Source organism: Triticum dicoccoides, chromosome 7A (assembly GCF_002162155.2).
Source record: "Triticum dicoccoides isolate Atlit2015 ecotype Zavitan chromosome 7A, WEW_v2.0, whole genome shotgun sequence".
Classification (NCBI taxonomy): Eukaryota; Viridiplantae; Streptophyta; class Magnoliopsida; order Poales; family Poaceae; genus Triticum; species Triticum dicoccoides.
The window spans coordinates 116,104,307-116,120,548 of NC_041392.1; the positions used below are offsets into that span (position 1 = coordinate 116,104,307).

Consider the following 16,242-nt stretch of genomic DNA (forward strand, 5'->3'; position numbering starts at 1 on the left):
ATATCACGTTGTGGTTTTTGCGTAGGTAAGAAACATTCTTGCTAAAAACCCATAGCAGCCACGTAAAACATGTAAACAACAATTAGAGGACGTCTAACTTGTTTTTGCAGGGTATGCTATGTGATGTGATATGGCCAAGAAGAATGTGATGAATGATATGTGATGTATGAGATTGATCATGTTCTTGTAATAGGAATCACAACTTGCATGTCGATGAGTATAACAACCGGCAGGAGCCATAGGAGTTGTCTTTATTTATTGTATGACCTGCGTGTCATTGAACAACGCCATGTAATTACTTTACTTTATTGCTAACCGGTAGCCATAGTAGTAGAAGTAATAAATCGGCGAGACAACTTCATCGAGACACAATGATGGAGATCATGATGATGGCGATCATGGTGTCAAGCCGGTGACGATTATGATCATGGAGCCCCGAAGATGGAGATTAAAAGGAGCAATATGATATTGGCCATATCATGTCACTATTTGATTGCATGTGATGTTTATCATGTTTATACATCTTATTTGCTTAGAAGGACGGTAGTAAATAAGATGATACCTCATTAAAATTTCAAGAAAGTGTTCCCCCTAACTGTGCACCATTGCGAAAGTTCGTCGTTTCGAAGCACCACGTGATGATCGGGTGTGATAGATTCTTACGTTCACATACAACGGGTGTAAGCCAGATTTACACACGCGAAACACTTAGGTTGACTTGACGAGCCTAGCATGTACAGACATGGCCTCGGAACACAAGAGACCGAAAGGTCGAGCATGAGTCGTATGGTAGATACGATCAACATGAAGATGTTCACCGATGATGACTAGTCCGTCTCACGTGATGATCGGACACGGCCTAGTTGACTCGGATCATGTAATCACTTAGATGACTAGAGGGATGTCTATCTGAGTGGGAGTTCATAAGATGAACTTAATTATCCTGAACATAGTCAAAAGGTCTTCGCAAATTATGCCGTAGCTCGCGCTTCAGTTCTACTATTTAGATATGTTCCTAGAGAAAATTTAGTTGAAAGATGATAGTAGCAATTATGCGGACTAGGTCCGTAAACTAAGGATTGTCCTCATTGCTACATAGAAGTCTTATGTCCTTAATGCACCGCTCAGTGTGCTGAACCTCGAACGTCGTCTATGGATGTTCCGAACATCTGACATACACATTTTGATAACTACGTGATAGTTCAGTTAAGAGGTATAAGACCTCCGACGATTTTCTTAGCCTGCAAACTAAGGGAGAAAAGCTCAATTGTTGAGCTTGTGCTCAGATTGTCTGAGTACAACAATCATTTGAATCGAGTGGGAGTTGATCTTCCAGATGAGATAGTGATGTTTCTCCGAACTCATTACCACCAAGATGCTAGAGCTTCGTGATGAACTATAATATTATGGACATATATGATGATCCTTGAGATATTCGTGATGTGTGACACCACAAAAGTATAAATCAAGAAGGAGCATCAATTGTTGATGGTTGGTGAAACCACTAGTTTCAAGAAGGGCAAGGGCTATAAGGGATACTTCATGAAACGGCAAATCAGCTGCTGCTCTAGTGAAGAAACCCAAAGTTGAACCCAAACCCGAGACTAAGTGCTTCTGTAATAAGGGGAACAGCCACTGCAGCAGAATTACCCTAGATACTTGGTAGATGAGAAGGCTGGCAAGGTCGATAGAAGTATATTGGATATACATTGTGTTAATGTGTACTTTACTAGTACTCCTAGTAGCACCATGGTATTAGATACCGGTTCGGTTGCTAAGTGTTAGTAAACTCGAAATAAAAGGCTGCAGAGTAAACGGAGACTAGCTAAAGGTGAGCTGGCGATACATGTTGGAAGTTTTTCCCAAGCTTGATGTGATCAAGCATCGCACGCTCCCTCTACCATCGAGATTGGTGTTTGCGTTGAGCATAGACATGATTGGATTATGTCTATCACAATACGGTTATTCATTTAAGGAGAATAATGGTTACTCTGTTTATTTGAATAATACCTTCAATGGTCTTGCACCTAAAATGAATGGTTTATTGAATCTCGATCGTAGTGATACACATGTTCATGCCAAAAGATATAAGGTAGTAATGATAGTACCACCTACTTGTGGCACTGCCACGTAAGTCATATCTGTATAAAACGCATGAAGAAGCTCCATGTTGATGGATCTTTGGGCTCACTCGTTTTGAAAAGTTTGAGACATGCGAACCATGTCTATTGGTGTATATGCATGAAGAAACTCCATGCAAATGGACCGTTTGGACTCACTTGATTTTGAATCACTTGATACATGCAAATCATACCACATGGGCAAGATGACTGAAAGCCTCGTTTTCAAGAAAATGGAACTAGAAAGCAAATTGTTGGAAGTAATACATTTTGATGTGTGCAGTCCAATGAGTGCTGAGGCGTGTAGTGGATATCGTTATGTTCTTACTTCACAGATGATTTGAGTAGATGTTGAGTATATGTACTTGATGAATCACGAGTCTGAATTATTGAAAGGTTCAAGTAATTTCAGGGTGAAGTTGAAAGATCGTCGTGACAAGAGGATAAAAGATCTATGATATGATCATAGAGATGAATATCTGAATTACGAGTTTGGAACAGAATTAAGACATTGTGGAAATTGTTTCACAAGTAATACAGCCTGGAACACCATAGTGTGATGGTGTGTCCGAACATCATAACTGCACCCTATTGGATATGATGCATACCATGATGTCTCTTATCGAATTACCACGATGGTTTATGGGTTAGGCATTAGAGACAACCACATTCACTTTAAATAGGGCACCACATAATTCCGATGAGATGACACCATATGAACTATGGTTTAGAGAAACCTAAGCTGTCATTTCTTATGAGTTTGGGGCTGCGACGCTTATGTGAAAAAGTTTTAGGCTGATAAGCTCGAACCCAAAGCGGATAAATGCATCTTCATAGGACACCCAAAACAGTTGGGTATACCTCCTGTCTTAGATCCGAAAGCAATAAGGGATTGTTTCTAGAATCGGGTCCTTTCTCGAGGAAAAGTTTCTCTCGAAAGAATTGAATGGGAGGATGGTGGAAACTTGATGAGGTTATTGAACCGTCTCTTCAACTAGTGTGTGGCAGGGCACAGGGAGTTGTTCCTGTGGCACCTACACCAATTGAAGTGGAAGCTTATGATAGTGATCATGAAACTTCAGATCAAGTCACTAGCAAACCTCGTGGGATGACAAGGATGTGTACTACTTCAGAGTGGTATGTAATCCTGTCTTGGAAGTCATGTTGCTAGACAACAATGAACCTACGAGCTATGCAGAAGCGATGGTGGGCCTGGATTCCAAAATGGCTCGAGGCCATATAATCCGAGAGAGGATCCATATATGAAAACAAAGTGTAGACTTTGGATGAACTACTTGATGGTCGTAAGGCTGTTAGGTACATATGGATTTTAAAAGGAAGACAGACAATGATGGTAAGTATCACCATTAAGAAAGCTCGACTTGTCGTTAAGATGTTTCGGACAAGTTCAAGGAGTTGACTACGATGAGACTTTCTCACTCGTAGCGATGCTAAGAGTCTGTTGGAATTATATTAGTGATTACTGCATTATTTATGAAATCTTGCAGATAGGATGTCAAAACATTGTTTCCTCGATGATTTTCTTGAGGAAAGGTTGTATGTGATACAAGCGGAAGGTTTTGTCAATCCTGAAAGATGCTAATAAGTATGCAAAGCTCCAGCAATCCTTCTAAGGACTGGAGTAAGCATCTCAGAGTTGGAATGTATGCTATGATGAGATGATCAAAGATTTTGGTGTATACAAAGTTTATGAGAAACTTGTATTTCCAAAAAAGTGAGTGGGAGCACTACAGAATTTCTGATGAATATATGTTGTTGACATATTGTTGATCAGAAATGACGTAGAATTTCTGGAAAGCATATAGGGTTATTTGGAAAGTGTTTTTCAATGGAAAGCCTGGATTAAGCTACTTGAACATTGAGAATCAAGATCTATAAGGATAGATCAAAATGCTTAATGGTACTTTCAAATGAGCATATACCTTGACATGATCTTGAAGGTGTTCAAGATGGATCAGTCAAAGAAGGAGTTCTTGCCTGAGTTGTAAGGTATGAAGTTAAGACTTAAAGCTCGACCGCGGCAGAAGAAAGAGGAAGGACGAAGGTCGTCCCCTATGCTTAAACATAGGCTCCATAGTATGCTATGCTGTGTACCGCACCTAATGTGTGCCTTGCCACATATCTGGCAAGAGGGTACAAATGTAATCTAGGAGTAGATTACCAGATAGCGGTCTAAATTATCCTTAGAGGAATAAGGATATGTTTCTCGGTTATGGAGGTGATAAAGAGTTCGACGTAGAGAGTTACGTCGATGCAAGCTTAACACCTATCCGGATAGCTCTGAGTAGAGATACCGGATACGTATAAAGGAGCAACAATTTAGAATAGCTCCAAGTAGAACAGTTATTTGAAATGGCTCAAAATGTAGCATAGTAGTTGCATCTACAAGATGACATAGAAATTTGCAAAGTACATACGGATCTGAATGTTGCAGACCCGTTGACTGAAACCTCTCTCACAAGCATAACATGATCAAACCCAGAACTCTTTGGGTGTTAGTCACATGGGGATGTGACCTTGAGTGTTAATCACATATCGATGTGAACTGGATTATTGACTCTAGTGCAAGTGGGAGACTGTTGGAAATATGCCCTAGAGGCAATAATAAATTGGTTATTATTATATTGCCTTGTTCATGATAATCGTTTATTATCCATGCTAGAATTGTATTGATAGGAAACTCAGATACATGTGTGGATACATAGACAACACCATGTCCCTAGTAAGCCTCTAGTTGACTAGCTCGTTGATCAATAGATGGTTACGGTTTCCTGACCATGGACATTGGATGTCGTTGATGACGGGATCACATCATTAGGAGAATGATGTGATGGACAAGACCCAATCCTAAGCCTAGCACAAGATCATGTAGTTCGTATACTAAAGCTTTTCTAATGTCAAGTATCATTTCCTTAGACCATGAGATTGTGCAACTCCCGGATACCGTAGGAGTGCTTTGGGTGTGCCAAACGTCACAACGTAACTGGGTGGCTATAAAGGTACACTACAGGTATCTCCGAAAGTGTCTATTGGGTTGGCACGAATCGAGACTGGGATTTGTCACTCCGTGTAAACGGAGAGGTATCTTTGGGCCCACTCGGTAGGACATCATCATAATGTGCACAATATGATCAAGGAGTTGATCACGGGATGATGTGTTATGGAACGAGTAAAGAGACTTGCCGGTAACGAGATTGAACAAGGTATCGGGATACCGACGATCGAATCTCGGGCAAGTATCGTACCGCTAGACAAAGGGAATTGTATACGAGATTGATTAAGTCCTTGACATCGTGGTTCATCCGATGAGATCATCGTGGAACATGTGGGAACGAACATGGGTATCCAGATCCCGCTGTTGGTTATTGACCGGAGAACATCTCGGTCATGTCTGCATGGTTCCCGAACCCGTAGGGTCTACACACTTAAGGTTCGATGACGCTAGGGTTATAAGGAATAGATATACGTGGTTACCGAATGTTTTTCGGAGTCCCGGATGAGATCTCGGACGTCACGAGGAGTTCCGGAATGGTCCGGAGGTAAATATTTATATATGGAAAGTTCTATTTTGGTCACCGGAAAAGTTTCGGGTTTTATCGGTAACATACCGGGACCACCGGGAGGGTCCCGGGGGTCCACCAAGTGGGGCCACAAGCCCCGGAGGGCTGCATGGGCCAAGTGTGGGAGGGGACCAGCCCCAGGTGGGCTGGTGCGCCCCCCCACAAGGGCCCAAGGCGCCTAGGGTTTAGGGAGGGGCGCCTCCACCTTACTTGGGGGGCAAGTCTCCCCCTCTCCCTCCCTTGGCCGTCGCCCAGATGGGCTTTGGGGTTGCCGCACCCCTTGGGGTGGGAACCCTAGAGGGGGCGCAGCCCCCTCCCTCTCCCCTATATATAGTTGAGGTCTTTGGGGCTGCCAACACATGAGTTTCTGACCTCTCCCTGGCGCAGCCCTACCTCTCTTTCTCCTCATATCTCGCGGTGCTTGGCAAAGCCCTGCTGGATCACCACGCTCCTCCACCACCACGCCATTGTGCTGCTGCTGGATGGAGTCTTCCTCAACCTCTCCCTCTCTCCTTGCTGGATCAAGGCATGGGAGACGTCACCGGGCTGTACGTGTGTTGAACGCGGAGGTGCCGTCCGTTCGGCACTAGGATCATCGGTGATTTGGATCACGACGAGTACGACTCCATCAACCCCATTGACTTGAACGCTTCCGCTTAGAGATCTACAAGGGTATGTAGATGCACTCTCCTTCCCCTCGTTGCTAGTTTCTCCATAGATAGATCTTGGTGACACGTAGGAAAATTTTGAATTTCTGCTACGTTCCCCTACACTTTCTTCTTTGATGTGGCCTCATCCTCAATGGCCACATAGTCTTCATCCTTAGACGCTGAAGTTTTCTTCTTGCTTGCTCTAGTGGCAGCCTTTGGAAAATTGCTTGGGGTGCTCCTGCTACCATCATCTAAACTGCTAGAGGGACTAGTGCCCTCTCTTAGGTGAACCTGCTCCTCTGACCTGTTCTGGCTGTCACTCTGGTCAGTCATGTTGCAAACACTGACAGCAGACCCTGTGAATAGATATAGATGAGATAGAGTGGATAAGCATCACAAAATGCAGAGGTTTTTGCAAAAGAATGAGTCAAAAACTTAGTTTTAGTTTTCCACAGAAAGCATTTCGGATCAACCGATTTGCAAACTCGGTGATACCGAAGCAGCTGTTGGAACCTAAACTAGTGAACTCGGTCAGACCGAGTCACAATTCGGTGGCACTGAGACTGCTAGGGTTTCACAAAGTCCTGAACTCGGTCACACCGATTTGCAATTCTCGGTCAGACAGAGAACCACATGTGCAATGGCCTTGGCCGAATCGGTGGAACCGAGTTCTGCAACCCGGTGGGTCCGAGATGGTTTCGGCGGAAACCTAACCCTAAATTTTCGATTCAACTCTAATCTACGGAGTGTTTTGACTGGATAGAAGTGTTTCAATCGTGGTAAGAATCATAATGAACACAATGTGCTAGGAATCGGACGGGGATAGCACTATGATCGAGTCCATACCCTAGTTCGGTGATGAACTCTCTACGGTGGCAACGGCGGGGAAGAATTCCGTTGATGGCGGCGGACACCAGCGGCAGGAGGCGGCTGGCGACGAGGAAGACGATCCGGAGACCCAGGAGGCAGAGCGAGCTATGCGCGGGCGAAGGGGTTTCGGAGAAATTTCCAAAATTTTGCCCGTGAGTATATATAGCCCGACCCTATCGGTGTGACCGAGTGGAACAACTCGGTGGCACCGAGATTCATAACTGCAAGCAGATACTGAAACTCGGTGTGACCGAAAGGTTCAAATCGGTTGCACCGAGATTGAAAACCTAGATCAACTTAGTGATCTCGGTATGACCGAAATGGAGGAATCGGTCAGACCGAAACACACAAAGAAGTTTTGGAAGTTTAAGTCTATAAGGAATCGGGGACTCCGAGTGCTCCTCACACAAAGTGGTTCGAATCTGACTTGATCAAATTTTGTGATGTAGCATGAATAGAGTTTGAGATGAGAAAAGCATAGATAGCTAGAGAGGGTTCTTAGGCATTCTTGTCCATCCACTTAGCAAAAGAAAAGAAAAGCAATCAATCAAAACAACAAGTGGATGTCCTCGAATGAGTAAAATATGCAATCAACATGCTAACACAATAAAATGGCAATTGAAATATGTGGCAAAGCATGCACAACCAATTCTAGCATCTATCAAAAAATTTGCGATGACTAGGTCATCTATATATGAGTATATTGACTTAGGAGTCAAATGAGAACATTTGATCATAAGTCATACTCATCGTTTAAGCACAAGTGGGGTTACCACTTTTACATAAAGCATTGTTGTGTTCACACCATTAGAGTTGCTTTAGCTCAATTCTTAGAGTAAAGCTCCCCCTAGATGTGAGATCCCCCCTAAGAGGGACGAACTAACCTTGGGTTTTGTCGATGGTGACTTCATGTAGATGTTGAAGATGTGGATGCTCAATGTTGATGTACATCATTTGGAGCTCTCCATTGGAGTGAGTTGCACTTTCAATACCTACACGGGTTAGTCCCACAAGGAACAAACAAGGATATCCATAGACATAGAGTGATGCACACACAAGATGATGTCTATGAAAGCTTTTAGGTTACCTTGTCCCTTGTCTTACCAACAAGAGGGTTTGTGACTCCTAGAACTAGTGCAAGATGTGGAAGTTGATTGCACTTGTTCTTGCCAAGATGATAAGAGTGAAGTATGTTCGCGGAGTCACCCTCAAGAACTCTCTAGTTCTTCTTCTTCGGGATCCACACCATCTTGATGGGAATCCTCGGTGTTGTAGTTGTACTTGATGAAGTGGAACTTGAAGTAGTCTTGGGAACCCACTTGACCAAGGCCTTAGGAGCTTCTTTAAATGCATCAATTTCCTCTTGAAGCTTGTCCTTGCCTTTTTGCTTGTGTTCTTGTGGTGGAAGAACATCTTGAGCTTGTGTCCCTTTGAGAGAAGTAGGATCATACTTCTCTTGTTGAGGAACAAACTTCGTCTTGGGGTATTGATCTTCTTCCCGCTCAACTCCATTGGCATTGAACTTTCGTTCAAAACCAACACCTTGATTCTTCCGGTGCCTTCCTTGCTTGCGTACAATTTCCTCGAATTGCTTACTTCCGGCAAGGCTCTTGTAAACACCTTTCTCTATAATTCCCTTCAATAAGCTATTTTCTTGCTCAAGTGTAACTTGGCTAAGAGAATCATTAGTGGAATCAAGAGAACTACTAGAAGCAACAATATTGGATTTAGCATGATTATTGTTACTACTAGAGGAAGAATCTTTCTTGTTCTTGTTACTAGACTTGACTTGAGGCATGTAAGTGGATAAGAGTAAACGCTTGGCAATGTAAGAAGAACTTTTCTTGCGAAGATCATCATTGATTGCTTTTAAGAACTCATGCTCTTGCTCAAGGTTGAGCTTTTCAAAGCATAATTTCTCATGAGTCCTTAAAAGTTCTCGATGATCTCCTAAGATAGTTTCATGAGCTAACTTAAGAGTGTTTAGTTCTTTAGTTAGAGACTCAATCTTTTCCTTATCATTGTCATTCGTTTTATCTTGACTAGCGTGATTAATTGACGTTTCATCATAGTATTCATCACTAGGGTTGTCAACAAGTAAATCATCATCACCTAACAAGTCATCTTCATCACTATTGAAATCAACATACTCGGGGTGTGATACCTTTGGGCCTTTAGCCATGAAGCATGTTCTAACTCCTTCATTTGGTGAGTCAAATATGTCGTAGGAGTTGGTTGTCACAAGTGCTAGACTGGCAACACCTTCATCTTGAGTATATTCGGAGTCGGAGTGATAGCTTCTCTCGGAGTGGTTGTCGGAGTCGGAGCCGGATACCCATTCACCAACATGAGCTTGGTGTCTTCGTTTTGTGTAGCTCCTTGATGACTTTTCCTTTCTTTCCGAATCCTTGCTTCTCCGTGAGGGTCTTCGTTCATAACGATCATCTCTACTCCTTCTTTCTCTAGATGGTGATTCTTCTCTTCTACTTCTTCTTTTGGGAGAATCTTCTCTTCTCTTGTAGGGGGGCGTACACTCATTGGAATAGTGTCCGGGCCTTCCATAATTGTAGCAGTTTCGCTCTCGACTAGAAGATCTTTTGTCCTTGTAGGACCTTGATTTGGAGCTTCTCTCTTTGCTTCTACTCTTGTAGAACTTGTTGAAATTCTTCACCATTAAGCTCAATTCTTCATTGAAGGTTTGTTTCTCACTCAATTATGTGGGGGCTTCACATGAGGCTTTGTAAGCACCACTTGCTTTGTTGTGAAGTTCCTCTTTATCCTTGAGTGACATCTCATGAGCAACAATTCTTCCGATGACTTCCGTTGGCTTGAGATCTTTGTAATTGGGCATCATTTGGATCAATGTGCACACGGTATCATATTTTTAATCCAAGGCTCTTAGGATCTTCTTGATGATGAATCTATCGGTCATCTCTTCACTCCTTAAGCCGGCAATCTCATTTGTGATAAGAGCAAGCCTAGAGTACATTTCAGCGACACCTTCACCATCCTTCATTTTGAACTTGTCAAGTTGACTTTGAAGCACATCCAACTTGGATTCCTTAACGGAGTCGGTACCTTCATGCATGTCAATCAAAGTATCCCAAATTTCATTTGCATTCTCAAGATGGCTGATTTTGTTGAATTCTTCGGGGCACAATCCGTTGAAGAGGATATCACAAGCTTGAGCATTGTATTGTAGCATCTTGAACTCATCCGCGGTAGCTTCACGATTCGATTATCTTCCATCAAAGAATTCACCTTGCAAGCCAACACACACAATAGCCCAAACGGCGGGGTTATGTCCAAGAATATGCATTTTTCATCTTATGCTTCCAACTAGCAAACTTAGTACCATCAAAGTAAGGACCTCTACGGTGATAATTTCCCTCGCTAGACGCCATACTCTCCTAGGTTGTGAAACCAAGGTTATGACCACCAAAAGCTATGGAAATCAAAGCAAATGGAGATCAAAGCTCTGATACCACTTGTAGGATCGAAAGTATGTCTAGAGGGGGGTGATTAGACTACTTGACCAAATAAAAATCTAGCCTTTTTCCAATTTTAGTTCTTGGCGGATTTTAGCTATCTTAGCACAAGTCAAGCAATCTCCACACAATTCAAGCAAGCATGCAAAAGAGTATATGAGCAGCGAAAAGTAAAGCATGCAACTTGCAAGAATGTAAAGGGAAGGGTTTGGAGGATTCAAACGCAATTGGAGACACGGATGTTTTTGTCGTGGTTCCGGTAGGTGGTGCTATCGTACATCCACGTTGATGGAGACTTTAACCCACGGAGGGTAACGGTTGTGCGAGTCCACGGAGGGCTCCACCCACGAAGGGTCCACAAAGAAGCAACCTTGTCTATTCCATCATGGCCGTCGCCCACGAAGGACTTGCCTCACTAGCGGTAGATCTTCACGAAGTAGGCGATCTCCTTGCCCTTACAAACTTCTTGGTTCAACTCCACAATCTTGTCGGAGGCTCCCAAGTGACACCTAGCCAATCTAGGAGACACCACTCTCCAAGAAGTAACAAATGGTGTGTTGATGATGAACTCTTTGCTCTTGTGCTTCAAATGATAGTCTCCCCAACACTTGACTCTCTCTCATAGGATTTGCATTTGGTGGAAAGAAGATTTGAGTGGAAAGCAACTTGGGGAAGGCTAGAGATCAAGATTCATATGGTTGGAATGGAATATCTTGACCTCAACACAAGTGTAGGTGGTTCTCTCTCAGAAAATGTGTATTGGAATGTAGGTATGTTCTGATGGCTCTCTCCACGAATGAAGAGTGGGTGGAGGGGTATATATAGCCTCCACACAGAATCTAACCGTTACACACAATTTGCCAAACTCGGTGGACCGAATGGTTAAACTCGGTCGGACCGATTCAGCAAACCTAGTGACCATTAGGATTTTCGGTCGGACTGAGATGCAACTCGGTAGGACCGATATGGTGAGGGTTAGGGCATAACATAATCTCGGTGTGACCGATTACACAAACTCGGTGGGACCGATTTTGGTAATAAGCTAACTAGAGAGTTGGTCAGGTAAACTCGGTAGGACCGATTCGCTCATCTCGGCGAGACCAAAATGTTACAAAAGGGAAACGGAGAGTTTACATTGCAATCTCGGTGGGACCGATCGCTCATCTCGGTAAGACCGAAACGTTACGAAGGGAAACAGAGAGATTACAATCCCATCTCGGTGAGACCGAGATCCCTATCGGTGAGACCGAATTGCTAGGGTTTGTGGCAGTGGCCATGACATTTGAAACTCGGTGGCGCCGGATAGAAAGAATCGGTGGGGTCGAGTTTGACTTTTGGTTTAGGTCATATGTGGATGTGGGAAGGTAGTTGAGGATTTTGGAGCATATCACTAAGCACTTTGAGCAAGCAAACCATTAAGCAACATCTCATCCCTCCTTGATAGTATTGGCTTTTCCTATAGACTCAATGTGATCTTGGATCACTAAAATATAAAATGTAGAGTCTTGATCTTGAAGCTTGAGCCAAATTTTTTGTCCTTAGAATTTTGAGGAATTCACTTTCCTAATCCATGCCATGCCATTCATTGAGCTTTTCCTGAAATATTAATCTTGAAATAATGTTAGCTCAATGAGCTATATATTGTTAGGAATTACCAAAACCACCCGGGAATAGTTACACTTTCAGACTGTTCTAACAACGACCCACCTCCTGCTGCGGACGCCTACATCAGCGTCTACGACCGAAAGGGCCAAAGACCGGCGAGGAAGTTGTGAAGCTCGCTCCTCTCCCCGTTTCTATAATCTAGTTTGTACTATTAATCTAGTTAGAATTTGTCGGACCGCTGAACTTTTGGTGATCCTTAGATGTGAATTATGCCTGTTTGCTGTCGATTTATATGTCCATTTCCTATCGAATTTGTTCGTTTGATAATCTATGTACTACAAATTTCGTTGCATATTTTAGTATGGTTATAGAATATCGGATATGAAATACGCGGTTGTGGACACAACAATTTAAGGACTACCGGTCACTATCCACGGACAAGCCTGGGCGCACCTGCTGGCGTTTCGGTAAGTCTTGTTGTAGATGCTCTTAAACGATATTAGTGTGATTTTTTCCAAGTCAGAGTATAGTTTCAAAAGGCTAAACGATGAATGAACGCAACGATTTGAGCATCTGTAATTACCGGCGTTAGAAAAAGCTAGGAAACTCAAAAGGAATTGTACGTGGTTGCTAACCAGTAACAAAGTCCATGTCAAATACTTTGACTTTTCCTAGCTAATAGGCAACAATCGAACCCAAAAACAGATGGTTATCAGTGCTGTATGTTTAAGCCAGCGTCGTGGGAACGAATCGCAGGCCCGCGAAACTTTTTTCTCGCTCGCCGCAGGTCTCAACGCCCCACGCGTAACTGCCAGGAGAACCTTCCGCCGCACGATGCGCATCCAACGTCTTTGACCTCGTTCAGATCTGAAGCAAAATTACAGTCGGGCGGAAATGAGCTTTCTCGTTTTAGAAACTACTCCTCTGTCCCTTAAACTGGTCCCGGAAAATGCCAAATTTTGAAATGATACTTGTAATGTTGTTGTGTATTGAGTGTGGAAAAAAAATTCAGGTCAACCGACAAAGCAGCGCTCGATTCACATACAAGCTTGACTCATTCCCTCTCAGAACTTAGTTTCTTTCTCGGAGATGGTTTGGTTTGTAAGCAATTCACGATTTGGTTTGATGTATAGATGCAAATCCCCTCCCATTTGAGAGAGAAATGCATTGTATGTATAGATGCAAACCAATTTGAGAGGGTAGTTATTTTTCAGTTTGAACTAGGGAAAACACAATGCATTGTGTATGTGCAGGTCGGATCCTAAACACAAAGGTGATGCCCAAGTGTAGAAGGAGATCGAAGCAAAGAGGCTGCCATCAAAGGTGATCCTAAACTCAAGGTGATGTCCAAGGGTCGTATCCTACTGCACATGGCAGTTTTGGAAGGACAGTAATCGGGTCTTCCGGCAGGATTATATGCCGCTTGAGGACACCATTTTTCGTATCAAATAGGCTATGAGAACGAGAGAATCAGCTTTTCCTGAGTTGTTCAGTGGTTGATGTTTCTCCTTTTTTTTCCATCCAATTCTCAACACAAATGACAAACCCGAGTGTAAGGACTACGCAGGTCTTAGGCCATATGTCGTCTGAAGGACCAAACTCAGCCGTGGCTGACTAGATTACTTGAAAACGATCATCGAGGCCAGGAGCGATCAGCGCACAAGACGAGGAACATGATTTAGCTCAGCTCAACAGCGTGAAATAGTTTGAGGACCTATGATGCACTTCACTCCTCAACAGCAGACAGCATCTTGTTGATCAGAAAGCTCTATGAACTTCTAGAATAGCAAAAGCAACGCGGCTAAAAAACATATAGAACACAGTTACATATATAACCTGAGATCTGAGAGCGACGAGTTGCAACCCGGCTTTCTCTGCAGGCTTTAGTCTGAAGGCCACCCTTCTGTCGTGCTCGGGCATGGCCTGTTGTTCCCCAAGCATCTATATTCACTTATTCAGACATATCAAATGTCCCTCGAGATCAAAATGCCAATTCCGCAAATTCTGTCAAACTCAACGCTATATAAAACCTGCTGACCGATCAGGTCAAGCACACCCTTCACATTCTCACCTTTACTTTTGACAACATCCGAATTGCCAAACCAAAGAGAACAATTACCAAAGTGTAACAAATGCAGAAAATGGGCCAAAGAAGGTTATTGGAGATTCCTTTTTCTTTCTTTCTTTGAGAGCGTAGATTCCAATATATGACGACAGTGACAATGTAGTGAAGCCACAAATACTAAATCACCATTCGGTTAAAAAGCGCCATACCATGAATTATTCCATAAATTATCACAATAGATAATCCATAGATAATCACCATGCACACCAGATTCAATTACCAAACACTAATTAATTAACTGCAGTACTTAACAGAGCACCAGCTGCTCCATGCAGCTTAGAACAGCACATGGTGTTAACAGTAAGGGTTACATCATTACCTGCAAAAATCCACAGTATGGCACAACAATTATTATTAGACAACATATAAACAGGTTTTCCATACCATAGTTAGCTAACAGTGTAATACCAAGACTGGCTACTCGGTTTTACATACCATAAGCAGAGTGGGCCCACAAGCCCTAGGCTATTCTTCTTCGCCAAAGACGACACGCAGCTGCGCATAGAGGGCCTTTTCGTAAAGTTCCCCTCCCAGAAGGAAACCAAAAGCAAGAGCTGAAATAGTGAGCATTACCAGCCGTCCGTTCCTTTTCAGCCCATTGATGATGTTCTCCCTATCAAAGGATGTGCATAACACATGAATGTTAGGATCGTTTCATTTGAGTACAAATCAAATAAGCTGTAGCGCCTCCAATTAATTACCTCTTAGCTTCAGCTTTAATTCTAGCTATCTCATCATCAATAATACTAGCTATCTTGCCATCTATCTGCACTCCCTCCTTTTTTAATTTTGCCAGCAAATGATCAACCTCCTTCCTAGCAACATCCGCTTTGGCTCCATTGCTGGATCCACCCTGGTAAGATTAATAATTAGATAATTATAATTGATATAATGATACACGAGTTAAAGCAGCTATTCATGCATGTTAGTGACTGTTAACGAGAGACTATGCATTTCATGGCTAACAATAGTCCTTCTAGAATCCATACTATCAAACTTTCAGAAATTTGACCCCTGGTATGTCTAAAGCTATCAATACTGACTATATGAAATTTATATTGATAGGTTGGTTCTTGGACATGCTTTAACAAGAGTACATTAGAACATATACATTTGTATACTAGAAGCTATACAGTAGTGGTCAAAATTACATTTCAACAACAACAAAAGGTCAGCAAGGGAAAATAAAACATAAGGAGTGCATACTCCTCTTCCCTCCAAGTAAATCGAGCGCCCATATATTATGGAATTAACGGTTCATATCATATCTACTGTGTACTCAATGTACCACAGATTGCTTCAGTAAAAACTAATTATCACCACCTTTTCAAGCAAGCAAGAGCAACAAATTCAGCACATAATTCTAAGATAGGTCTCCTCTGCAAGCCGGCACTTAAGGTGCACATGTCAGTGGCAATATTCACCATCATTGGGTCGAAGTACAGAAACCCTCTCCTAACAAAGGTCTGAACTAGGAAAGCGTATATCATTGTTATTGTCTGGGGAAAAAAGGCTAAGGCGCATCATATAATTTGATTTGTTAGCATAAAACCGTTTGATGGGGTTAATTTGGTGATGAACGTCAGAACAAGGCAGTCGGACAGCGAATTGCTGGCATACTAGCTAGGTGGATCGATCGAACGAGACTGAGAGCGAACTGGTACCTGAGAGGTGGGAGGCAGAGAGTCCGCCGGCGGCGAATAACGGGGGCCCAGATCCTGCGGCGAAGTGCTGGAGGGAGAGCGCAGCGCCATGGCACCGGCACGCCGCAAGAATCCGGAGGAAGAGGGGGCGTCGGCTGGG

The 16,242-nt window shown here is 43.0% G+C and overlaps 1 protein-coding gene across 2 annotated transcripts; it reads right to left on the reverse strand.

The window, feature by feature from the left end:
- Nucleotides 1-14,479: 14,479 nt before the first annotated feature.
- On the reverse strand, nt 14,480-16,236 carry LOC119333425. Of its 2 annotated transcripts, XM_037606322.1 has the most exons (5): nt 16,104-16,236; nt 15,141-15,292; nt 15,013-15,052; nt 14,875-14,934; nt 14,480-14,758 (listed from the first exon to the last, which is right to left on the reverse strand). In XM_037606322.1, exons 1-4 carry the CDS (start codon nt 16,191-16,193, stop codon nt 14,905-14,907), a joined length of 312 nt encoding a protein of 103 aa, XP_037462219.1. In that variant the 5' UTR covers nt 16,194-16,236; the 3' UTR covers nt 14,480-14,758; nt 14,875-14,904. The 2 variants fall into 2 exon arrangements, with proteins under 2 accessions (XP_037462219.1, XP_037462218.1); XM_037606321.1 differs by having other exon boundaries at nt 14,875-15,052.
- Nucleotides 16,237-16,242: the final 6 nt, after the last annotated feature.